The sequence below is a fragment of the Sciurus vulgaris genome, assembly GCF_902686455.1.
Source record: "Sciurus vulgaris genome assembly, chromosome: 11".
Taxonomy (NCBI): domain Eukaryota; kingdom Metazoa; phylum Chordata; class Mammalia; order Rodentia; family Sciuridae; genus Sciurus; species Sciurus vulgaris.
Window position 1 is genome coordinate 86,018,012 of NC_136472.1, and position 26,422 is coordinate 86,044,433.

The 26,422-nt window shown below is 34.2% G+C and overlaps 1 protein-coding gene and 1 long non-coding RNA gene across 2 annotated transcripts in view; both read left to right on the forward strand.

Moving 5' to 3' along the window:
* Window positions 1–26,422, forward strand: part of LOC306640910 — a 925,259-nt gene that overhangs the window by 477,507 nt on the left and 421,330 nt on the right. The window lies entirely within an intron of this gene.
* Window positions 1–26,422, forward strand: part of TYR (tyrosinase) — a gene marked incomplete at its 5' end in the record, with an annotated part of 98,752 nt that overhangs the window by 11,791 nt on the left and 60,539 nt on the right. The window contains one exon of the mRNA XM_079105590.1: window positions 20,387–20,534. Within this exon, the coding sequence (XP_078961716.1) occupies window positions 20,387–20,534 (148 nt within the window). The remainder of the gene's footprint in view (window positions 1–20,386; window positions 20,535–26,422) is intronic.

Below are 26,422 nucleotides of genomic sequence, written 5' to 3' on the forward strand. Positions count from 1 at the left end.
CAAGTCTATTCTCTTAACTACAATAAGGACACAATTTGTATTTCAGATAAAGCCCAAATCCACTGTCCCTTAAAGTTTCTGTGCTCCACAAAGATTCCTTCTTATGGTATTTTCTAATTCCTACTTATTTCTACATATTTCTCAATGTTGATTACATCTTCCCTCCAACATCTGTTTATTCTTTTGTAAGCAGAGGCTGGATCAGTCACAAACCTGACCCATTCACCTCAATTTATAAATGAACCCAGTAAGAAGAACAACAAATCACCCCAGTCACTGATTTAACAGAAGGAAACATATGGGGCCAACATGTGGCAGAGCACACAAGTCAAAATTTGACACTAGACTCTGCCTCCCCAAAGTTCTTTGTCACCTTCCCAGATGAACAAACTTTCCTCTCTTCCATAGTATTTCTCTAACTTTTTATTTTGTTATCATTCCGTACCTTAACTTCTGTTGATCTGCAGTTCAGAGCAGTTTCCTATCTCCATCCTTTTCCTGTGTCAGAAAAACTTAGACAAGGAGAGTCCCATCCTAAAGAGAAATTAAAGTTATGCTTATTCTCGTACAGCATTTTAAGAGATCAGAGAATGCAAGGAACTGTGCCAAACACTTGGTGTGACATTGTCTTACCTAATTCTTACAACCTTTCTCTGAGGAAGATAGCATTCTTATTCTCAGCTGATAGAGCAAACAGGATCAGAGATATTAAGTCATTTGGCTATCACTGGTCACTGATTGAGTAGCAGAGTTAAATATTAAAATAAATTGGTCAAGTGCCAAAATCCAAGTTCTTTCAATTGCATTCTGATGACCCTGAGTAAATTAAAGGTTTCTTGAAGGTGAACAATACCAATTTGGTTTTTCAATGGAACTTAAGAAGTCACTTCATAGTGCCAGGGAATCTCAGAATCTATAAGCTGAGACAAAGGAACACAGTTAGGCAGTCACCATCTGGGAGGACTGTATGTTCCATTGGACTTCACAGAGGTCAACAACAGTTCTCCAGATGCTGGCATTAATGTTCTTATGAAACAGGAATCCACCCTTAAGAAAGCTGAAGTAACTTTTATCAGTTTCTCAGGCAGATTTTCCAATCATAAATGACAAAGTCTGCACTTTCTAATTAAGAAACATGGACTTGTCACAGAAATAAGGCAGAAGAACCTCACTTCTTGAAGGCCCCAAGTCAGAAATAGTTTAGGGTGAATCAACTCAGTCAATGGTTTTCAAATGAGATTCTAACGTATTCAGGTGGACAGGGAACACAGATTTACAGCAGATAATTTAACATTGCTAATAAAGAATGTTTGTGAATTTTTACTTTTTTTCCAATAATTTATTCTTGTTCACACACACACTCTAATATGCTTACTTGAAAAGCAGAGAAAAGGCACGCCACAACACATCATCCGCATGTGGCAGGTATCCAATAAGTATGTGATGACTGAACACATAAATAACTAGAGTCCTTCAAATCACATCTATCCAACCACCTAGCTTATTGATGTCTAGCTTATGAATGAGTTTCATGGTGGGAAAATGTTGAAAACCATTGCTCTGAGCTATCCACAAGCACTTTTCTAGACCAGGAGCACATTTTATATAATTTTTTCCTTTTAAAAAATGTATTCAAAAAATACTGTTAAGTTTACAGAGAAGTTGCAAAAATAAAAGAGGTGCAAAAAATGCACAATACCCTTTACCTGAATTCATTTACTGTTTACATTTTATCCTATTTGCTCCTCTCTCTCTCCCAGTCTGAACCATTTGAGGGTAGGAGTATAGATCATGAGTTTTCAACTGATAAAAATTTCAGCTTCTATTTCCTGAAAATAAGAATATTCTATTATATAACCACAAGACAATTTTCATCTTCTGCACATTTACATTGATATAATGTTCTAATTTAATCTACTGTTTACATTCTAGTTTTTAATAAACAAATAACACCTTCTATAGTATTTTTCCTTTCCATAATGGGGTTCAGTGTAATGTCAGGAAGCATTTAATTTGTCTTCTTTAATCTGAAATATTTCCATAGGCTTTATGATGTGCATCTTTATGAAACTGATATTTTTGGAGAACATAGCTCCCCTATATTTTAATAGATTATTTTTTCATTTTGAGTATGTCTGGTAGTTTCTCATGACTGGATTCAGCAAATGCATTTTAGCCAGTATTCTATATAGGCGACTTTGTATCTTTTTCAGAGGCTATCAGCTGGGAGCAAATGGTAGCCCTCTTTCTTACCTTAGTGATACTAATTTTAATGACCTGCTCTGGTTCATGATATGACCCAGTTTTTCCTGTGTGTAATTTCTTCTTTTTTTCCTTTCCAAATAATAAACTATCCATACGGATGCAATTTTTAAGACTGTATAAATATCCTACCTCTCATCACACTTTTCTCCTACAGTCACTATTTATCAATTATTTTAAATGTATGACTTTTCAACTTCAGCACTCCTTTTACAGTTATTAGCCAAAATTCAGAATTCTGCCATTATTAAGTCATTTATTCATTCATTCATTTACTTGTGGTATGGAATGAAAGCTTCTGTTTATCAAGTTGAGGATTTTTCTGAAGCATCTGCCATTGATTTCTAATCATTGGTCTTTGTTTTGTTCTTTTAAGCCATACGCCACTCAAAATTGAATTTATCTTCATATAACACCCCCTTGAATGAACTGCCATTTTGGATGTCCAGGAGTCTTCCTCCAGCTGTTCTTCATACTTTCCATGTCAGTGTGGCTGCTAAACACTTCACTGGGAAGTACTTTACCAATTCATGCACTAGGATTTCCCAAAAAGCAATCTCAAGAGTGATATGGAAGTTTTGATATTTTGAATAAAAATTTAAGATAAGTAGAATGTACATTTCCCAAGAAAGTCCAGCTAGACAGTCACAAAGAAATCTCAAAAAATGGCATAATTTTCAGTCTCCCTGCTGAGAAATGAACTTTCTTAATTGATACAAAAATGGTCACACAGATTTAAAAATAAGTTCATTTGAAACTAACTGTGAGCCAGACTGCCAAAGAAACTGTTTTAAGTGGAGTGATGCATTCTAGTAACTGGAAGGCTCCCTTCTTCCTCACAAATCCTGAGGGAATCAGAAAGCTGAATAGTTGGGGGCATACTAGCACAGAAGAGAAGCAGGTGGTTTTGAGAAGGAGTTTATCCATACCAGGAAAATCTTTCTGAATCTGGTTTACTGAGTCCTCAGCATTACTACCTTGGCAGTTGAATCAGTATTCTGATCAGACAATGATCCTGATCATAACAATAACACTGTGCCAAACATTCTCACTTCTCACATCTTACCTTATTTAATCCTTAATAATTAAATGATCCTATGATATTTTAGTGTTCACTGATTAAGTAAAGAACCACTCTCAGCAAAGTGATTATTCCAGTGAGCTCAGGAGATAGTCTGTGTCCTTCCTTTATGAGCTGATTCTAAATAGAGTAAATACTTTGAGAGCTAAGTCTTTATTCTCTTTTTCAAAATAGGACCCTTCCTTTCACATATAGAGAATTCAAACATGAGTCTTTGAACTAGGTTTCCTTTTAATGTAAGTCTTTCTTCAAAAGGGAACATTAGGTTTTTAAAATTCTGAAATAAAACAGCATCTTCTAGAGTGTGGATGAAGACCAGATATTTATGTGTATTTTAAGCTATCTATGGCAAAAACTGCTCTCAGGGAAGACTTAATATTTATGTAAGAGGATCACCAGAGCAAAACATGCAGTAATGACCTACTCAAAATAGACTGTTTTAATATTAGGGGACATTCTAATTTTTGCAGACAAATTTCTTTAGAAGCAGTGACATTGTTGAGACATTTGGGTCATAGAAATTCAGTTGTGTTTTTCCTTCAGAAAGAACTTGAATTAGTTTGTGAATGTTATTGGCACTCAGTAAAATTTTAGAAGTAAGTGTAATAATGGAAAATCCTGGGCTATCTCTGTACAAAAATGGAGTACTAGTCCATATAGATTTGGAGACTTTTAGATGACCCTTTGGTCTCTTCCCTCTTCTACTACCCTTCCTAATTGTACAAGCATGCAATTTGCTGTTTTTGACAAATGTGACTATTGATAAAATAGATTTACTTAAAGCACATGCCATCTATGCTATGAATTAAAAGACCATAGAATTATATGCTGATAAGCACTATTTTAGGAAGCACAATTAGAGAAAAGGAGAGAAACTTTCCAGATTGGAAAAGGATCTTTCCTTTAAAATCAACCAAAGCACTGATTTTGACATTGTATGGAACAGGTAGGATTTGAGGATCAGTTCCAATACTCTGATAATCTTCTACCTGATTTGAAAAAATTGTCTAGTTATTATATATTTAGGTCACTATGAGTATATATATATATATCTAGTTCCTACCATAGACATAAAAAATGATTTACTGCCCTGCCCCTGTCTTCTCTGATCTTCAATAGTCTTCTCAACTTTCTTTATAATTTAGCATACATTATGAGTCTTCATGATAAGTATTTACCCCTACCAAAGAACTTCCATTTAATTTTTCATCATTGGAATTCACTGCTGTGGAAAACAAGAGTTTGCTAAGGGATAATCTAATTCTCCAACAATTGAATTTGGTGTCCTAGAAAATCTTCATGAAACAAAATAATAATGCACTCTTGTAAGTGTAAAGTCAAACAAAAGGACACTTCACTTCCTTGGGACAAACCTGGGGGAAATGCTACTACTCATGAGCAATAAATGCAGCAAAATTAAAAATAGAACTCTTTATTTTGGTGCATTTATTCATTTAACATACAAGAGCTGAAAGACTTCAGGGTACCAAGGACATGTTATCTATGTCTAGTGCACATTAGGAAGACTTTGCAATCTTCTACAGTAATTGATATCTAATATTTCGATTTCAGGATCACCTTGTATTTCTTAGAATAAATGGGGAACTCTAACAAGCTTTTGTTTATGTGGGCTATATTTTGGCTACTTATTATTTTTAAAGCTAAAACAGACATTCTAAAAATATTCATTTGAAATATTAATAACTATATACTCATATAAATAACAATTTAAAAAATATTTTCAAGTAGTTGTGTAGAACTTGTAACTTTGCAAATGAAAGACATCTGAAGTTTTACCTGTGGTCTACATTCAAAATATGATATATTGTTAGGTTGGAAAACTTAGAGAAAAGTCAGATTCAATTACATAATTGTCATAGGAAGAAATTTCAAAACTATGTTTTCAGGTAATTGTGGATATTTTTTCTACACTAAAACTTCACAAGTGGGAAATTCTTAAAAGTTTAACTGCACTGTCAAATATGAAATCATATCTGAACTTTGGTAATTGTTACTTTGAAGTCCATGGATCTATTTTGCATCTTGAGTGGATATTTTACTCATGAATGATCTTATAACATTATTCGTGGTTCATTTGCAAAATACTGAATTATGCAGGTACCTCAAATATTGCAATATTTCATTATACAATGTTGAAAAATCACATACATCAATATCAGAAACATCATTACTGATGGAATCAAATTTTCATAAATTCTAATGTTTGCTTGAAAGGTAAAAATTTATCATTGGCAAAAATAGCATCATTTTAAAGTGAAAGACTTATTTTGTTTAATTTCAAGAAACCATCTATGAAATGTCCAAGTCTGAATAATTCATTTATCTCTCAAATGGACATATTTTTTCAAGTTAAAATTAGTGAAAGTTAACTAAAGGGTACATGAAATATCTGTCTGTAATTTTGTATGAGTACATGTGAATCTGAAATTTTTCTCAAAATAAAAAGTTTAACCAAAAAACAAGTTACAATCAAACTTTTTCAGGGTGGTGCTTAAAATTTACATATAAATATACAGATGTGATGAAAGATCACAATGTGAAGAGTCTTATATTTGCTACATTAAAGAGAATGAAAAATCATTCTGTCAAACAATAAACTAATTGCTTAACAACTGGTATTAAATTTACCTGAATATATAGATTTTTGACAGAGAATTGCTTTAAAATATACTTCATAGTTCTAGTGACAACAGACTCTCAAAATCCCTAATTCAAAATATATTTCGAAAGCATATTTATTTATCTTTAAAACCATTTTCAATGTTGTAGTTCTTTGTTTATTTATACACCAGTTTAAGCAGTTGTTTTTTATTTTTGTGTCTTTTTAATGAAGGAATGAGATTCCATATCAATTTATAAAGGTTAATGTTTATATTATGGTAAGGTAAGAACTACAAGTTTTTTATTATGATGATGGTCCACTAGATGGCTAGTTTTTCTTATCAGTTAAAAAGGCCCCTTACTCCTGTCTTTAGGTTCTCAAGTGGAGCTCAAACTCTTGCTATGAAGAAAAAAAAAACACAAATAGCTACCTGTTAATTGACTTTGGAAATCCCTTGTAAACAGTTGATTGAAATAAACCTTGCACTTATCCTTCAAAGAAATCAGTATGTATGTAATGAAACGTTGATCATTGGACTGATCTATTTGGTAAATGAATGTGGTATGTACCTTTTACAAACTTAAAAACTCACCAGAACGTGAGGTCTGAGATGTTATCCAATATAGAAAGCTCTTTCACTTTGGTCAACAAAAAGTATTTCCAGTTAATATGACCACAGAACCCACTCCTTGCCATCACTTTGTGTCTGTAATCTCCACAAATACTCTTTAAAAACCTTATATTTTATAAATTTCAAGAAACTTACTTGGAAAAATCTGGACAAAAATAAACATGTTAAATTTACAAATGTAATGTTTAATTCTAGTTTCCACATTTTGGGACCAATTTCATGCTGAATACAATGATTAATAATTCTTTTCTTCTTTACATTAAAACTTAGAAGGATCAAAAGGATTGCTTATTTTTAGACAGAATTTTCAGTAGGTGTTTGTGCTAAAATTTTATCTGGATCCAAAGAAACATATATGAAATGGACAATAATTTCAGTGCCAATCTGAAGAAAGATATCATCTTCTAATGATAGAAGTCATCCAATTTTTAAAATCATCACCATCATCATCATCATTATATCATCAAGGTCACTCCACTGTAGAAGTCCAGGAACACCATTCAAGTTTTGTTAGATTAATGCTGTAGAGAATTAAATTGTTGCCAGGTTCAGCTTTATAGACAGGAATACTTGAAGAGTGGTAGTTAAAGAGTATCAGAAGACTTGCTTGTGTATATGCCAAAATTGACTGTGGCTCATATTTTTTCTGAAATTCATGGATAGTTTTCCAGTTTCCCGGGATATTGATGAATTAGACTATTTTACCTACTAATCAGGGTTTACTTGAAAGTGTTATAAGAAAGAAAACCCAAACAGTGTGGGTTTTTTTTTTTAAGAATAGAAGTTTGCTCTTATGAAACAATGAGAAGGCAGATCATCCAGGGCTGGAAGGGCAATTCCTCCATCCTCAGCTCGTGGCTTCCACTTCCCTGTCTTCATCCTCATATTTTCAAGAGAATCAGCAAAAAACTGTCAAGTGGAAAGAGGAGTGTGTTCCCATTTTTTTTTTTTTTTATAAAGGCATGATTTAAAAGTATGTCTCATCAGTTTTGTTCTACCAAATGTTCAAGCAGGAATGGTAACACTCAACCTTAGAGAAATGAATCTCCTTCTAGAGGCCATGAGCCCAGAATCATTTAGGCTACATATTATTAGGAAGAAGAGGAGAAATGGTATTGGTGAAAAAAGTAGCAGTCTCTGCTGAAATTCCTTTCCCAGTTTTTATAAAATATATAAAATAAAAATCACTCACTTTTACTGTATCTATTTACTAAACTTTATAAAAAAATGAACTCTATAGTGGTAAATGAGGTGTCAAAAATCCTTTATTCTAAATCTTCCAAATTATTTCACTTATGAGCATTTGTATCTCATTTAGGACAGTAGAAAGCATTACTTAAATTAATAGTGCTACAAGTTGTAACAAACTCCAAACTCTTGGTAGACTAACCGAATGAAAATTGATTTCTTGTTCAATAAAAATTCAAAGGCCAATTTAAATGTTCTGTTGGTGAGTGACCTTCCACATGGTCATGTTATAATTCTCTAATTCCCTGGTGGATCTTCTGCAGCTTCCTGAGAGACAGGATAGTGGAGTGTATGGAGAATTGTAGGGCAGAAATACATGGACCAAGCCTGGAAGTGCCTTCTTAAACTTTTGCCCACACTCCATTGACCACAATTCATTCACAAGTCTGAATAATTTATTCACAAGTCTGAATAAATGCAAGTTGTCTGTTTATAGAGTTAGAGGAAACAGGTTTCATGAACTGTTCAACTGATGTTTGCTGGGTCTTTCTGTTTGAGCTTTTTCATTGTCTTTTTTCCCCAAATTACTGGGGGCATTTAGTTTTAGCCTGGGTTGGACTATCTCATTTACATAAAAACCTCAGTTCTTGACTCTGAAAAGATATTTATTTTTCTTCTCTTATCATTGTTTTCTTTCTGCAGTATTCTTCCATGTTGCTTTCCATCAAGTGGAAAAGGCTATGCAATTCTATTTTCGCTAGCCATGATACATTACTCTTTTTAAATGATAGTTCCCCCAAATCTATTTCATATTTTAATAGTAAATAATTGTTTTTGTCATTAAAGAATCATGTATCTCTTCTCCCCTGACATGTACTGTCATCTTCTCTATGCTAAATAACACCACAGCTGTTTTTCATACAAATTGCTCAGACCTTCCCCCATAGATAGTTAATTATTCCATGAGAAGACTGGAGAGAATGACCTATAGCATAGAAATGTGAGTGCTGGACTCAGAGACATGGTCTATCTTTCTTACTTAAAGGCATAACACTTAGAAAATTATGAGTATGTTCTAAAAACTGTTAGTTTAACTGATTTTAAAGTTATGTTAGCAACAGTGATTGCATGTTTTAGAAAGAGAAATATATATTTCATATTGATGTATTCAAAAACATCTATAGAGCATGCAGTGTGTACAGGCACTTTGGAATACAGTGAGAATATAGTCAATATGACACAGATCCTGTCCTCTTGGAACTGACAGTCTAGTTAAGAACCAGATCATGAATAAGAAATTATAATCCAAAGAAAATACATATCAAAAAAGAGGCAAGTATAAATGTTATTAAGTAAAGGGAGTTAACCAAGTATTTATTGTCCGAGGAAATCTCACTGTGGATCTGACATCCTCAGGATGAGTTTGAGTAACTCAAATAAAATTTAAAGAAGAGAAAGGGGGTAATTTACAAGTTATTTCCAATATCCTTTCTCTATGAAAATATGTTTAATGTATAAAACAGCATTACAAATTTCCAAAGAGCGCCTATAATTAATAACAAAGACTAGCACCAACATAACCTTGCTTTTTCAGTTGCTAAAACACCTTTCACATTCATTATTTTAATTACTCCTCTCAAAAGCCCTATACCATATTTGTTATTATGCATATTTTATAGATGGAGGAACTGAGATTCGAGAATTTAAATAGCTGCACAAGGTCACACAGCCAGAAGTAACAAATTGGATCATTAATAAGAAGATCATGTCCTCAAGATTCCAAATAGAAAGGCCAAATTTTAGAGGCAGCAGAGAATAGTTCATAAGAGTCAGATAACCTGGGTTTAAATCCTACTACTATAATTCACTAGCCAGACAACTTTTGGTAAGTGTAATATTTCTCTACAGAAGGTCCTTCATGTACAAAGAGAATAATATTAGCTACCTCATGTGTTATAAAGATTACACGAGTTAATATGTTATTGTTGTTGTTGTTGTTTTGTGGTGCTAGAGATCAAACCCAGAGCTTCACACATGCTATGCAAGCATTCCACTACTGAGCCATGTTCCAAGCCCATGAGATAATATTTGTAAATTGCTGATGATAGTCCACTTTATATAATGATAAAATGTCACTAAATAAGATTATTGTCTTACATGTTGATACACACACTATAATTTTCTTGCTCTACTAAGAAATCAAGTTCTAAATAGCATAGTACTTGAGGCCCCAAATAAACAAGAATTGTTTTAACAATGCATTAGTCCTAAATCAAATTTATACCCAAGAGAAAAAGTGTAACAAACTGATAGTTCTTTCTACTAAGAATGACTTTTAAAAGCTGTTTGAGATGAAATTATATCTTTCTACAAACTCTTCAAAACTTGTAAGAGAATTACACATGACAAACAAAATTGGTCATCAGGAGGTGGCTTCAAGCACATGTCTTGGTGACACTACCAAAAATTGCAAACTTCTCTGTGTCTTATGCCAGAAGTTCTTGTCTAAAGTGAAAAATACCAGGACTGGGCCTCCTTTACCCTCAGAGAGTACATTTTGAAAAAGCCAAGCCTCAGTTTCTTCTCCCAATGAACACAAGTATTAAGGGCAACAATTGAAACAGAAAATTTACTGTCAATTTTAATTCTTAGTCACAACTAATAGCTTGCAATAGTTAAGATAAAGCAAGAGAATACTTAAGACCCAAACTCTGACGTCTGGCAGATAACCCCCATAAACTCTGCTGACTCTGCCCTTTAGTAGCTGAAGGGCCTTAGACAAGCCTCCTGGATCAGGGGCAGGGCACAGCTTGAATAGTACTTGGTTCACAAAGGTCTGTTGTAAGGGCTAATGATCCCAAATCTTCTCAAACACAGAATGACCCTAAGGTACAGAAAGTCATTATAAAAGTACCTTAAAACAAGTTTCAGACAAATTTTTAAGTAAATAAATGGAACATTACTTTTGTTTGTGTTTACGGTGCTAGGGATTGAATCCAGAGTCTCAGCATGATAGGCTATCTGTTGACTACTGAACTACATTCCCAGCCCTTTCTAATTTTATTCTCAGAGAGGATCTCACCAAGTTGCTCAGGCTGGTCTCAAACTTGTGATCCTCTTCCCTCTGACTCCCAAATAACTAGATTATGGGCATGCGTGACAGCATCCAGCTACCATTACTTTTGCTCTGTAAGATTACATTGTAAATATGTTAATAGATTCTTGATAAGATGTAGAAAATGTTAAGAATCACTGGATAAAACACAATTATGTATATACTGTGTGCATTTGTAAGATGCATGTAAAAAATGATTAGATACACCCAAATACTGAGGTTGCCAAGTGGAGAAATTAGTCTCTAATAATAAAGTCACAATAACAAAAACTTAAAATGACATATAAAATTATGTTGAATTATCTATTTGGATTTATGACTATGACTAATCATGACCTATTCAACATTGTCTTTTTGAAAACAATGGGAAGAATTAGAGTTGTGTTCTCAATCTTGAACATGCATTAGAATCTCGTGCAGGGCTTGTTAACACACAATGAGCTCCATCCCACTTTCTGACTCAGTACTTCTCTCTGAGGGTTAGAGTAGTTGAATTTCTAAGAAGTTTGCAGATGATGGATGCTCTTGGCTCTGGGACTACACTTTTGAAAACCATACCATTTTTGGAGCATTTGGTGACCATAGCTATCATATATAAGTATAGGTTAAGACAGCTCCACCATGACATTTGCTTTTTTGCAAATGAAGTGAAGAATTCTCCTGCGTCAAATTAGAAGTATTTTCTAATTAAAAATGCCAATCAACTACATTTATAGCTGTAGATGTTATTTGAGAAAACTGGAAGCTGGCTGAATCTTCACTCCTCCAGTATACCTAGGAACTTGCTTGGAATCAAAATATTTTTGACCTACACTTTTACATTTCTGCTAAAAGTAGCTTAAATTATGAGACATTATAAAGTGCTCAGCAATTCTATACACCTCCTGAAATCATTGTGTGATTTTAAAACTCTGCATTTTGTAATTCCTCAACTAAGTTGCATATTAGTTAATTAGAAAATTAGAGGGAATGTAAATCAAATAATTTAAGAATCACTTCTTTTCAATCTTCAGATGTATTAATATGTATCATTCTAATTTATTTTTGGTTTCTTTTCTCCAATTCTCTTTCTGAACCACTATGAAATATTTAAAAATAGGTTTAAAAGATTGATTTCAATCAAATAAATTAAATGTGATCCATTATCCTGAAAATTTAACCATGCACGTTTTCACACTTTATAACAGGCATGATAAAGTGTAATATCTATGATCCAGCTTCCTAGAAAGAAGTATACCCAATCAAATAAAATAGTGTATGAAAATGCCAAGCCAGTACCCGGCACCTGATAGTTGCTCAGTTTTTAAATATCATTTTCATGATAACACATTATAGCAGTTATTCATAAAGAATATTTTACAGCCTAAGTTCACAGTGTGATCTTCGAAGGCAGAAACATTTATGGATCATCAAAATACAGAAAGGGAAAATTTCAAAACTTTAAGTGCTTGAGTTCCATTCAATTACATCCAAATCTCCAGGTATCAGACAAGCATCAACATTAAAAAGAAACAAACAAACAAACAAAAATCCATAGTAGCGTCAGGGAGAGAAAAAAAATGAGAAAGAGAGATGGGTTGACAAATTACAATTTCCTGTTATCATTTATCTGAAACTATGTTTATAAATTTCCCACAGGAATGTAGCACACAAAGGCATAACATTAGAGAATTTGGGGTACTGTCACTGCCCTTTGTAAAGAACTTTGAGTCATTTTGGCATCTGTGGTTGTTAATAAGATTTCCTCCTGACTTAGACTTTGTGTGGACAAAAATAAGACAGTAACATATTTTGCTTCTTCCTATATTTCAATGTATTTTGAAAATGGCAACTCCACACAAATTCATTTCAGGAGCATAGTAAGATGAGTTTTCCAAAGTGTGTCAGCAATGCACTACAGACACTGCTCAACTTTGGTAAATAGAAAAGAGCAAAGATTTTGGAATCAATCAAAGTTATGTTCAATTCATTGATTCCAAATACTAGCTTGAATTTCAATATGCTACTTAAATTTTGTAAACTGCACTTTCCTCATCTGTAAAATTGGAATAGAGATAAAATGCTTATCACGGGTAACACTAAGATTCAAATGAGATCATGTACATGAAAGATATTTGAAAATCTGTACATTTATAATTATTAATATTCAATGTCTGAAATTTCCTTTTGGATTTGTCCTTACAGCAAAGAATAAAATCTCAGCAAGAGAAGCTACTGATGCTGGTGTTAGCATTTCTATTTTTTTAAAGGTAATTTCACCAGTTAAAAAAAAAAAAAAGAATTGTGTGAAGAGGGAAAATAAAAACTATTCATATTTTAATATTATTTACTACTATCACATTTTATCTATTTTATCACTTGACAAGTACCAGATAGAGCTTTCTGATGATCCCTTATAGGTTTTATGGGGAAAAAATGTATCTTTCCTATTCCCGACTACTGTTGGATCTATATAGGAAGAATTGATAAATATTTTAAGGTTGCTTTTCTTCTAAATACAGAGACATGTGAGGATCTGATTTTTCACTATGGAAAAATCAAAGCAAATTATTTGATCTTTACTTCTGAGACATTTTAAGTCTATTTGAAGAGACAAGTACATATTTCAAATTTATTAATATAATCAGATTGGCTCTATTAGCAACCCGGTGCCTGTTGCAAAGAGATTGACTTCAACCTGGATCTCTGAATCATAGTCTTAGGTCACATGAGGACATTTTGGTTAACAATAGTTCACGTATACAAAAGTGGTCACCTAATGAAATTGTAGTGCTTTGGTTCGTGTAAGTGTACTCTGTGATGTTTTCACAACACAAAAATCACCTAGCAATGCATATTTTAGAAACTTTCCCCATTGCAAAGTGACACATGACTGTTTCCTCAGCTCATGTAAGAATGTATTCTGACAAACTACATGTGCCTTTTATTCAAATATCCTTTCATAATAATATTGGAGTCTCTCCTGGACAACTTCTGGCAAGTTAGCATTTGTGAGAAAAGAAACTCTAATTGCTGAAAGTATTCTTAGAATGACAATCTATCCTATTTCCTGGATGGCTCAGGAGTGTGTGATATTGGATGACGGCAAACAGCAGGCAGGTTTATGTAGATCAGCGGAGCCCAGGAAGGAGGGGTGTCTGGTGTGAGAATGAAACCTGATGATATGGAGTGGCAGCAAAAGAGGTTTTTCTGTAGTGGGAGTGCCCATATTCTTGGTTAGCAGCTCCCATTACCAACACACACTTAAAAATGCATCTATGTTATAGAAAAAATAATTCCTGCAGAGGAAGCACCCCTTTGTGCCAGATCTATTCTAGATGTTCTCACACATGCTGTAAAAATTAATCTTAACTACAAAGAGATGAGTATTAGTTACTCTTTCTTTTTTATTGAAGAAACTGAACCTCAAAAAACGATAAGTTGATAAGAGTCCTACTTTTCAATAAGCAACACAGAAATTAAACGCAGGTCTTCAAAGCTCTAAAAATATTTTCTCTACAGTCGTATCTTTCAAACAGAAATAGACACAATACTGTAGGTTCAGAAAGACTCTCTAAAGGATCCAAGCCACAGGGAGTTTTAAGAAAATTTATTTTCAGGTCCTCTTCCCAGTTAGGACTGAGAAAGTTCCTGAGGCTTCTCTTGTACCATTTCTTCTTCACCATGTCCTTTTCCAGAATGGTAGAAGAAAAGCTTATTTCTTAACTGCCTGTATCCTTCCTCAAGATAGTGTTTGCCCAGAAGGGGAAAAAATTTCCAAGTTACCAAAAAAGTAGACAATTAAAAATATTGACACCAATATTGTCAAATGAATGACTTTAAGATCAGAGAATACTGCTTGTATATTGTTTTATAGATAAATTCATAATTTATAATATTGATTTTATCAAAATATTGGTTGAGTTGTTAGATGATGGGTTAGATTATGAAAACTAATTTTTATCCTGGATTATGTCATTTTGGTAGAGAAAATTCAAAAGGAATACAAATGCTCAAGTGAACTTCTTATATATTTATTTTTCATTTCCAGTTTATTTTTCATGAAAACATTTTTCCAGATTTTTAAAAAAAATTTAGAATAGAATTCTGCCAAAAGATATTATTCATCCCTGAATATCTAAATTAACTTTTGTACAGTCTTTTATCAATGTCATAAATAATGCATGTTCAATGAAATTCTACTTTGACATTTAAAAACTTCTGTAAAATATTTATGTATGTGATTTTGATCAGTTGTACAGTACTAAAAAATTTAATGCTGACTCTATCCATTATACTAGTGTTAACATAAGATTTTTAAAATAATTTTGATCAATATACCTGTTTTTATTACAGAAAAGCATAATGGGCTAATTATTATTTTTATTTTTAGTGAACATAAAAGTTGTTTAAATTTATGGTATGTAACATGTTTTGATACATGTATACATAAGAACTAAATGGAGGCAATTAACATAGATATTACATACTTATCATTTCTTGGTTGCGAGAACTTTTTAAATGTATTTTCTTACCACTTTTCTTTTTTCTTCATATTTTTTATTGGCACATATATTTGTACGTAATGGTGGACTTGTTACATTTATATACATGCACATATGCACACAATATAACAATATAATTTGGCCAATATAATTCCCTAGTATGTCCCTTTTTCTTCCCCTTCTCATTTCCCTGGTCCCTTTCCTCTACTCTACTGATCTTCGTTCAATTTTCATGAGATATGCCACTTCTCCAGCTTTCTTTCTTTCTCTCTCTCTCTTTTCCTTCTACATATGAAAGAAAACATAAGACTTTCAGAGTTTGGCTTATTTTGCTTAACATAATGTTTTCAAAGTCCATCCATTTACCTGCCAATTAAATGATTTCATTCTCCTTTATGACTGAATAAAAGTCCATTGTGCATATATAGCACATTTTCTTCATCCATTTACCCATTAATGAATATCTAGGTTGACTCCACAACTTGGTTATTGTGAACTGTGCTGCTATAAACATGGGTATGAATATATTGCTAGAGTATGCTGACTTTAATTCTTTAGGATAAATACTGAGGAGTGGTATTGCTGGGTCATAAGATAGTTCCATACCTAGTCTTTTGAGGAACCTCTATACTGATTTCCATAGTGGTAATACTAATTTATAGTGCCACCATCAGTATAAAAGTGTTTCTTTTTTTCCACATCATCTCTAGTATTTATTATTACTGTTTGTTTTCTTGATGGCTGCCATTCTAACTGAAGTCTGATGAAACCTCAGCGTAATTGTGATTTATGGTTTCCTAACTGCTAATGGATCTTGAAATACTTTTCATATATTGTTGAAAAATTGTATTTCTTCTTCTTTTTATACTGTGCACTGAACCCAGGGGTGTTTAACCACTGAACCACTCACCACCCCTTTTTATTTTTTTATTTAGAGACAGGGTCTTGCTAAATTGCTTAGGGACTCGCTAAGTTGCTGAGGCTAGCTTTGGACTTTCGGTCCTTTTTCCTCATCCTCTCAAGCTCCAGGGATTACAGGTTTCCACTATCACACCCAGTTATAGTCATCTACTTCTATAGCAAAAGCAGAGAATTAAAACAAAGTTATGGATACCCACCTATAAAGATATCTCAATCTAGATCACTCTAAGATACATTGAAAAAGAAGGCTGTGCCCTAAAAAGTCCCTCACATAAAAGTGAGAGAGAAGTCCATCCCAACAGATGCAGAAAACCCAAAACAGGATTACAAGAAATATGAAAAAAGGCAATATGAAACATCCTAAAGTGCATAATTCACTAGCGGCTGACTCCAAAGATGTTGAAGTGGATGAAATATCAAAGAATTCAAAAGAATATTCATAAAAATGATCAATGAAATCCAAGATAACACAGAAAAACAACTAAATAAATTAAGGAAATCAGTACAGGTTATGAATGAGAAATTTAATAAAGAGATAGAGATATTGAAAAGGAACCAATGAGAAATCTTGTAAATAAAGACTCAGCAAATCAAATAAATGTTTGGTTGAAAATCTCTCTAATAGTGTAGACCATGCTGGAGACAGAATCTCAGAACAGGAAGATAAAGTGGTCAAACTTGAGCACTGTGACAGCATTAAAGAAAAGAAAATAAGAAATTATGACAAGAATATACAGGAATTCTAGGATAACATTAAGACTTAAGAATCAGTGGAATAAAAGAGGATTGTGAGATGCAGGATAATGACATCAACCTCTAGAGAGAAATAACAACAGAAAATTTTCCAAACCTTGAGAAGGATATACAGGATGCCTTCAGAACCCCAAATAGACAAAAACAAAAAGGAACTTTCTCCATGACACATTATAATTAAGATGCTTAACATAGAGCACAAATACAGAATTTTAAAAGCTTCAGGAGAAAAACATCAGGTCACTTTTAGAAGCAAGTCAATCAAAATTACTTCAGATTTCTGAGCACAAACTCTACAATCCAGGAGGGCTTGGAATAATATTTTCTAAGTCCTGAACAAAATTAACTGTCAACCTAGATTGCTATATTCAGCAAAGTTATCCTTCAGAATTGAAGAAATAAAAATCTTCCAACATAAGCAAAAACTAAAGAATTCATAACTAAACTGGAGAAACACAAAGTAATTAAAGATATACATCACACAGAAGAAGTAAAAAAACAAACCCCAACCTTGCAAATGGATAAAGCTCATTTGAAGAATAGACAAGCAAGCAAGATTAGGACCAAATTAAACATTAGAAATAAATCAAAATGGCAGGAATTAATAAACATCTTCTATAAAAATACTGAATGTAATGATATCAACTCTACAATTAATAGATGTAGGCTGGCAGAATGAATTAAAATTGACACAACTACATTTTTAAAAATTTTAATAGATTTTTTGTGCTTTTTAGTCATACATAACAGTAGAATATATTTTGACATACTATACATACATAGAATATAACTTCCCTTTCTTGTGGTTGTACATGATGTGGATTTACACTGTTTGTTTATTCATATATGAACATAGGAAAGTTAGGTCCAATTCATTCTACTGCCTTTCCTCTCACCCTCTCCCCTCCCTTCATTCCCCTTTGTCTAGTTCACCCATTGCGTATTAGTATTTGCATACTAGAGAGAACATCTGGCCTTTGGTTTTAGGGGATTGACATTTCATTTAGCATGATAGTCTCTAGTTCCATCCATTTACCTGCAAATTCTTCTTTATGACTGAGTAATATTCCATTGTGTATATATACCACATTTTCTGTATTTATTCATCTTTTGAAGGGCACCTAGGTTGGTTCCATAGCTTGTTATTGTGAAATGAGCTGCTATAAATATTGATGTGACTATGTCACTATGGTATGCTGATTTGAACTCCTTTGAAGACCGAACCACATTTTATTTGCCTACTATAACATCTGCAACACTAATTACCACAAAAATATAAGTGGTAAAGTCAGAAATTGCCACAGCAAAAACAGTAATAACCATTAACTAGATCTGACATTAAGTAAATAGCAGTTATCAACTATGACATCTCCTGAATCAATAACTGCAACAATGTGAATGGTAGGGACCAGAGTTCAAAGATGATAAAAATACAGTTGATTGATTAAAAAAATGTGACAGGAAGTTTCTTACCATTTTTCCAGTATATCATACATTGTTATTAACCATTACCACCAAATGGCACAATAGAAGTCCTGAACGTATTCCTCTTGTCTAATTGAAATTTTGTATACTTTAACCAGCATTTCCCCAATTTGATTTTTTAAAAGTATTTTTAGCATAAAATATGTAACACTTAGGAGTAATTCTATGGGAAATTAGATTACAAACATTAAACTGAACATAAAAAGGAGACTCTATAAATTTCCAACCTATGAGCTCAATAGGTACTTTTGATATGAATGATGTTATCAAATCATTAAAATAAAAGCACTTTTAGAATATTTTAAAAAATACATCCTATTTGTCATGGCCCTGAATTATATTCTCTAAAACTATTTGTAATTATGCATAAAACAATTTGAAACCTTCTTAAGAATATGAAAGAAAATGTGTAAAATTTCATGAATAAAACTTTCATTTAGTTACTCAAAGATAGAAATATTTTCCTCATGACATGATTTATTGTTACATACAAAATACAGTAAACTGTTGCATTTAAGAACTTAAGTTCCAAAGTGAAACAGGGTTCTGTTCCAAACTCTACCCCCTCCATTTTTTAATCTTACACAAATTCCTTGACCTCTGTAAGCCTTTTACTTCCATAATAATGTAAGTGTCTAATTTGTATGATCATTCTCAAACTAATATGAAATAATTATATGAAAATCTTGTTAAACTCTTGGAAAAATGCCTACACATAATAAAGGCATTTACTATATTGTTTTAGTCAGTTTTTTTTTTTTTTTTTTTTTGCATTGGCTAAAAGGACCCAACCAGAACAATTATAGTGGAGGAAAAGCTTATTAGAGGGCTTATGGTTTAAGAGGTTTTAATTCCTAGAAGACTGACTTCATTCCTCAGAGCTCGAGGTGAAGCAGAACATCATGGTGGAAGAGTGAGGTCGAGGGAAGCAGCTCACATGGTGATTATCAGGCAGAGAGAGAGAGGTCTCCACTTGCCAGATACACCCCAAAAGCCACACCCCAATTCCACTTCCTCCAGCCATACCCTACCACTTTGGTTACCACTCAGTCCCTATCAGGGAATTAATTCTCTGATTAGATTAAGAGTCTCACAACCCAATCATTTCTCCTCTGAACCTTCATTCATTGTCTCACACATGAGTTTTTAGGGGACACCTCACATCCAAGCAGTAACATATATATTCACAAAAGTTATTTTAAACAAGAAAATCCCATGAGGAAAGAACTGAATGTTATTAGGGTAATTTTATAGAGATCAGAGATTGGTACGGTCTTTGAGAATGAGTTCTAATTACCTTTGAAATAAATGTTTTACAAAATCACATTATGACCTGGTATCCATAAGACTGTCAAGAATGAATTATAATATGGAAGGTCACAAATTTTGTGCTTTCTCTTCTTCCAGATACCCACATTAAAATGTTCTCTGGATCTGGAAAGCAAGGGGACCTGTAATGGGCTAAAAAGAACTGCCTGTAAGTGCTACTGCAAACTGAAGTGAGAGCGACTATTCTGATTATTATAAAATGCTCTTATCACTTTGAAGTTTTGAAAGGAGGAATAATAGAAGCAACCAGGGGAGCACAAATTGGCTCAGCCTATTCCATCTGCTTAATCCATCAATCATACTCATTTTAACACCATTCAGTTCCACACAATTTATTGAATACTCACCAGGTATCCCAAATGTAAAGAATCCCAATACAGAATGAATTTTCTTATTGATTTAATTTTGAATTAGGCTGTCCATTGTAGTTGTAAAGCAAATGAGATAATTGCTTATATTTTCCAATCATTTAAATAAACTAATTTTTTTTTTTCGATTTTCTTTCAATCAACAGGATTTGCTAGTCCACTTACTGGGATAGCAGATGCCTCTCAAAGCAGCATGCACAATGCGTTGCACATCTATATGAATGGAACCATGTCACAGGTGCAAGGATCAGCCAATGATCCCATTTTTCTTCTTCATCATGCATTTGTTGACAGGTTGGTTGAGACTTTTTCATAAATTTTGTGTTTGTTGGATTTAAATGTAGTAAATGTCTGTCAAATATGACTTTAGTTATCATATAAAAGCAAAAGAATTTTGGTGCTTTCTTTTTTCAGAAGGAGATCCAAAGCCAATGATTTGGATTCAATGTTTTATAAAAGAAGTATCTAGTAATGAGAAACTTTTCAGGGAGGGAAGAGTAAGGCTGAATATGAAAGGAGGAAAAGTCATGTAAGGGTACAGTTTCATTTGAAGTCTCACATTCGGCCAGATCTTGGCAGTTTATAGAGTTTATTTCAGTTTGTCCTACTTTAGGACAAAGGATATGAGATTTTGAAATCCCTTACTAAATACCCATTAGTTGCAGACTGCCCCGAGGTAGGAGATATAAAGCTCCCAAGGACTAGTTTGTCATCTTCTAGGCTATATGGTTCTAGTGCCCAGGTTTTCTTAAGGCTACAAAATCATACAGTTAAGAGTAAAATCATTAATACACAAGGTTGACTATGTAAACATTTTAGCATAATAAAGAACATGGAAAGAACTATGTGTGGCTGCATTCATAAAGAGGATAAAGTGATTATTTTAGGATTTTGAGTGTCCAGACTATGGTTCCCAAAAAGACCTTCTTTATTGCGTTCGAAGTAAATAGATCTGCTGGTATGAGACAATATGGCTGAAGGTAGTCATTTCGACCATAGAGAACCAACTGGTGTCTCGACTCTAATTTCTGGCACTTCAGGATATTTTCAGACAGAACAATATGTTGGAGTGGTTAGTGACAACGTGGACCAGTATTGGGGGAGCGTTTTTTAATGTTTAGGATCTGTTAATTAATACCTCTGGGAGTAAAGTTAAGTCATGCAACTTTTCTGAATCTTCATTTCCTCATTTACAAATGGAAATCTTTAAACAGGTTCTGACTAATACAGATGTTGTAGAATTAAATCCTGTGAATAGCAGGCAGCACAGCGTAGTAATGGAGTAACATGTCAGATCTAGACAGAGATACAGGTGAGCTGATCACTCAGCAACACAGCCTGTGATCTAGATGATGGCGGTTGTATAAAAATACCACCTCTGTCAGGAAATCAGGATTGCTGGACACAATACTTAGTTGATACTTTGTAATAAGGAAATTTAATAATTATTTTTCACTAAAAATTTGAGTCACTTTCTTCAAAAGTATATTATTCTTAGGCAGGGTGGTGGTCCATGCCTATAATCCCAGCGGCTTGGGAGGCTGAGGTAGGAGGATGGCCGGTTCCAAGCCAGCCTCAGCAAAAGTGAGGCAGTGAGCAACTCAGTGAGACCCTGTCTCTAAATAAAATAAAAAATAGGGCTGGGGATGTGGCTCAGTGGTCAAGTGCCTCCAAGTTTAATCCCCAGTACCAAAAACAAACAAACAACAACAACAAAAAAAAAAACCAAAAATATATTATTCTCAAAAGTTTAGAGGTTTCATGTAATGTCTTGAGTGGACACTGAAAGAAATGCAGCATGTTACTGGGGCTAAGAGGTCTCATAACAGTTATGTCCATGTTACTGGGTAACACTGATGCTTAGGAAGATTCCCTTTTATTATTTTATCTCTATATTCAACACTCATTCAAGACATACCTGTTCCATATGTGTTGGGCACCCTCTGAACACTATCTTCTGTATCCTCCATGAATGAGCTTGTTAGAGTGCGTGCAGCTAGGGGCTTCTTATGATTTGAATCTGGAATTTCCCCCCCCAAAAGCTTGTGTATTTAAAGCATGGTCTCCAGTGCTGCAAGGTGGAGCCCTTAGGAAATGATTGAATTGTGAGGACTGTAACCTCATCAGTGGATTGATCCATCTGATGGATTAATAATGGGATACTGGGTGGTAACTGTAGGTATATGGGGTGCAACTGGAGAAGGTGAATTACTGGGGTGTCCTGAGATGGTTTCTATTCTTCCTGGTCTTTACTCTCTCTGTGCTTCCTGGCTGCTATGAGCTAAGCAGCTTTCCCCCTTCATGCCCTTCTGCCATGATATTTCTGCATTGAAGTCAGCCACCCATGGACTGAGACCTCTGAAACTCCAAGACAAAATAAGCCTCTCCTCTAAGCTGTTCTTGTTAGGTATGTTGGTCACAGTGATGAAGAGCTAACTCATCAGGGTTCCACCATATTTATAAGTGAAGAGGTAGTTCAAACATAACCTTTTCACAGCTTTTTCCACTTCCCCAAGGCATTTGCTCCATCCTTTATGTCTTTAAAAACTTTTATGTAAGCCAGGTGCGGTGGTGCATGTGTATCATCCCAGTGGCTTGGGAGGCTGAGGTAGGAGGATCACAAGTTCAAAGACAGACTCAGCAGCTTAGCAAGGCCTTAAGCAATTCAGCAAGATCCTGTCTCTAACTAAAATACAAAAGAGGACTGGGGTGTGATACAGTGGTTAAGTGCTCCTGGGTTCAATCCCCAGTACCAAAAAGAGGAAAAAAAAATATCTTTTGTTCTTCCCTTTTCCATAGAGATTAAAACATTGTATTATAATTGTTCAATTACTAGTTTACTTAACAAGATCTTGAATTGATACTTCACTTTTCATTTTATCTGACACATCTTATTTATTTATATCCTCTGTACTTAGCATAATGCCAAGCATAATCATCAGTCGAATGAATAAATGAAGGTTTACAATGTTTGATTATGGTGTTCTAACTAGAAAATTAGCTGGGAGAGGTGGTTTAAATATAGTATCCACTGTTCTTTCAAAAAGTAGATTGCAAATACATTTAGTGAACTCTTGCATAAAATGAAAAATTCAATAACCATTAAAATTATGATGTTTATTTAAAATGTTGGGTTTTAAATGTTTATTATATATTTTAAGTAAGGAATGGATGTTTTAGAATAGGATACTTAATAACATCCTATTTGACAAGCATATGCATTTATATTCATATGTGCATATGTGTCTATTAATAGAGACAAGGAGGAAGGATATTAATTCATGTTGATAATTTATTTCTGGTTGGTAGACTTAGCCATGAACGTTATGTTCTTTGCATTTTTCTTATTTGTTCTTATTTTTTGAAATGGGTATATACACTTTTGCAATAATGCCAATAGTGCCAAAGCCCCAAAGGAGACAAGCAAGCAAACACAGGAGTAGGGGGAAATGCTCAATCATTTGCCTACAGCTCTTAAAGCTGCTTTGGATTGTGTCTATGTCCCTTTAATCTACTTTTATTTAAGCAGTTGCTGGTGATCCATTTCAGAATCCTATCCTTCATAGATAGAATGAAGAATTGTACTAGGCAGTTGAGCACAGGGAGCTATGTCACTTGTCTGTCCAGCAGCAGCTTCTAAAGTGTTCTCAGTTTAGCACAGACTGCCCATGGCGAGGGCTCCACATTCAGTGGCTCCAGATACCTTATTTCTTCTGGCCTTCAAATTCCCCATTTGGCAATAGTCTGAATTGAATTAACTCTTGCATATTTGTCTCAATTTTGTATGATCCTGTTGGTCTTATGTTACATATTGAGCAGCAATATTTCCATTTTCGAGTTTAAACAATAGTACTAGGAGATTTTATGCTGATAGCCAACTCAGGAAGGAATAAACTGTTGGTACTGGATGGTGCATAAGATAAATGTCAGAACAGAAAGAGGCTTTCTGAGCATGTTCCTTTGCTTTGCATTTAACCATCCAAGAAGGTCTTACCTGGAGAAAAGCAGGGACTCCTCTGTACACATGCACTCATTCAATCTGTTCATTCAGCAAGTATTAAATACCTGGATGTGTCATATGCTATATTACAACATGAAGATCCAACAATTGTTAAATATTTTCTTTTCCACACGATATTCCCTAGTCTAGATATGTAAATATACAAGCAACATAAAACAAAATGCAACTTTTTAGTAATAGTTGCTTATAGGCCAGGATATTTGGGAGTGAAGAAAAGAATGCCAAGGAAGTAGAAACACCAGAGCTGTTCTCTTCATCTCCTGAATCTGCAGCACCTAACCCCATGCCTCACACAGAGTGATCATTCAGTGAGTAATTAGATTGTTGTTTAGAATACAGTTATGATTCAAGATCTTTTGAATAATGAGTAGCACTTTGATTTGTGACATTTGGAAGTAAAACAATCAGAAACAACATAAGAAAGATATAGAAGTACAAGGTTAAAGAAAATTTCAGGCTGGGTGTGCTCAGGCACACCTGTAATCCCAGCAGCTTGGGAGGCTGAGGCAGGAAGATAGCTAGTTCAAAGCCAGCCTCAGCAAAAGTGAGGTGCTAAGCAACTCAGTGAGACCCTGTCTTTAAATAAAATACAAAATAGGGCTGGGATGTGGCTCAGTGGTTGAGTGGCCCTGCGTTCAATCCTCCATAACTGCCCCCCCCCCCAAAAAAAGGAACTTCAGATAATAGCTAATAGTTACATTACTAAAATACTAAAATCACAACTAATGTTTATTGAGAATTTACTATGTACCAAATTCTAAGTGTGGCATATAAATTGGCTCATTTAATACCTACTGGAATCCTGCCATCCTATCTGTTAAGGGCCATTTTCATTACATTACAGATGAATATACTGAAGTACAGAGGTTAAGTAACATGTACTGTATGCTACTTCATAAAGAATTTAGAGACTCGATTGAAGGAAAGTGGATCTATGTATACGGACAGAAAGAGAACCTTCTTCCTCCAAAGGGGGAGCAGGAGCAGTCAACACAAGTGGTTATTCTGAACACTTGTAAAGCAGTGTGGTTACTGCAGCAGGAAGTAGTCCAAGCAGAACAAGTTGGTTTAAAAAAAATAAATCTCAAAACAATTCACAGCACAGATCCTGAATTCTAAGTGTGAAGATAAATTCTATAGTGGAAAAACCATGAGCTCTAGAGTCAGAGGACATGTGAGCATGGCCTGGTACTGTTTCATGGTTCTTGTAATATCTTGGGGAAATTGCTGAACCTCTCTGAGTCTCAATTTCTTTATTTGCTAAACTGTGTTTGTGATTATACCTTTCTCAAAGGTACGCAAGTTTACCCTTTACAAACTACAACACATTGTACAAAAACGAGGTCTCATAAAGAGAGTTTTGGAAAAGCATATTGAATACTTTTGTTCTTTAGTCATTGTTTTCTAAGCAATCTCTGCAATTGGTAACATCTAAGCAATTCTCCATAGCTTATCTTTTCAGTGCATGGGAATTCTGACTGGGTACAATCCTGAAGCAACACATTCCAGGAATGACTAACCTGCCTTGCTCCTCAGCTACAAATTAATTACATATCCTGGAGTGAATTCTTGGCTGTATTTTCCAGTGAGGCTTCCCTTCCACTCTGCTCCCCTGTCCAAGCCTCCCCTGAGCTATCCTACTAAGAAGGCTGCCCTGACCCACATGCCCTCGGAACAGATGACTTGCCAATTTGGCAGGATAGAAATAGTCCAAGCAGAAGGGTGGTTCTCTGGGGCTTCAGGAATGAACAGCAGATTGCTTCCCTGCTGGTGACTACAAAACTAAAGATTGTTCAGGAAGGTAGAAATCCTAGGGTTCCAGAAGAAAGTAAGCTCAGAAATCATAGAAATGTCTTAAAGTCTGCTCTTGCAAACAAATGGGATAGCAGAGGGTCTGTCTGTGGGTTTTCTTTTCATATTGTTGAACTGTGACAAGGTCTTAAAATGCTCCCTGTTTTTTTTTTTTTTTCCTCTGAAACAGAATTAATTCTGTTATAGCATTATATTCATATTTGACCACATGTCCACAGTTGTTTTGTTGTTATTGTTGTTGTTAGGTTTAGCTCTTGGGCCTGTCTGCATTTGTTAGATTATGTGTGGGTTTGTCTATGTCTCCCAGTAAATTGTGAGGTCCTTCCAGACTGCTTTTATGTATCAATCA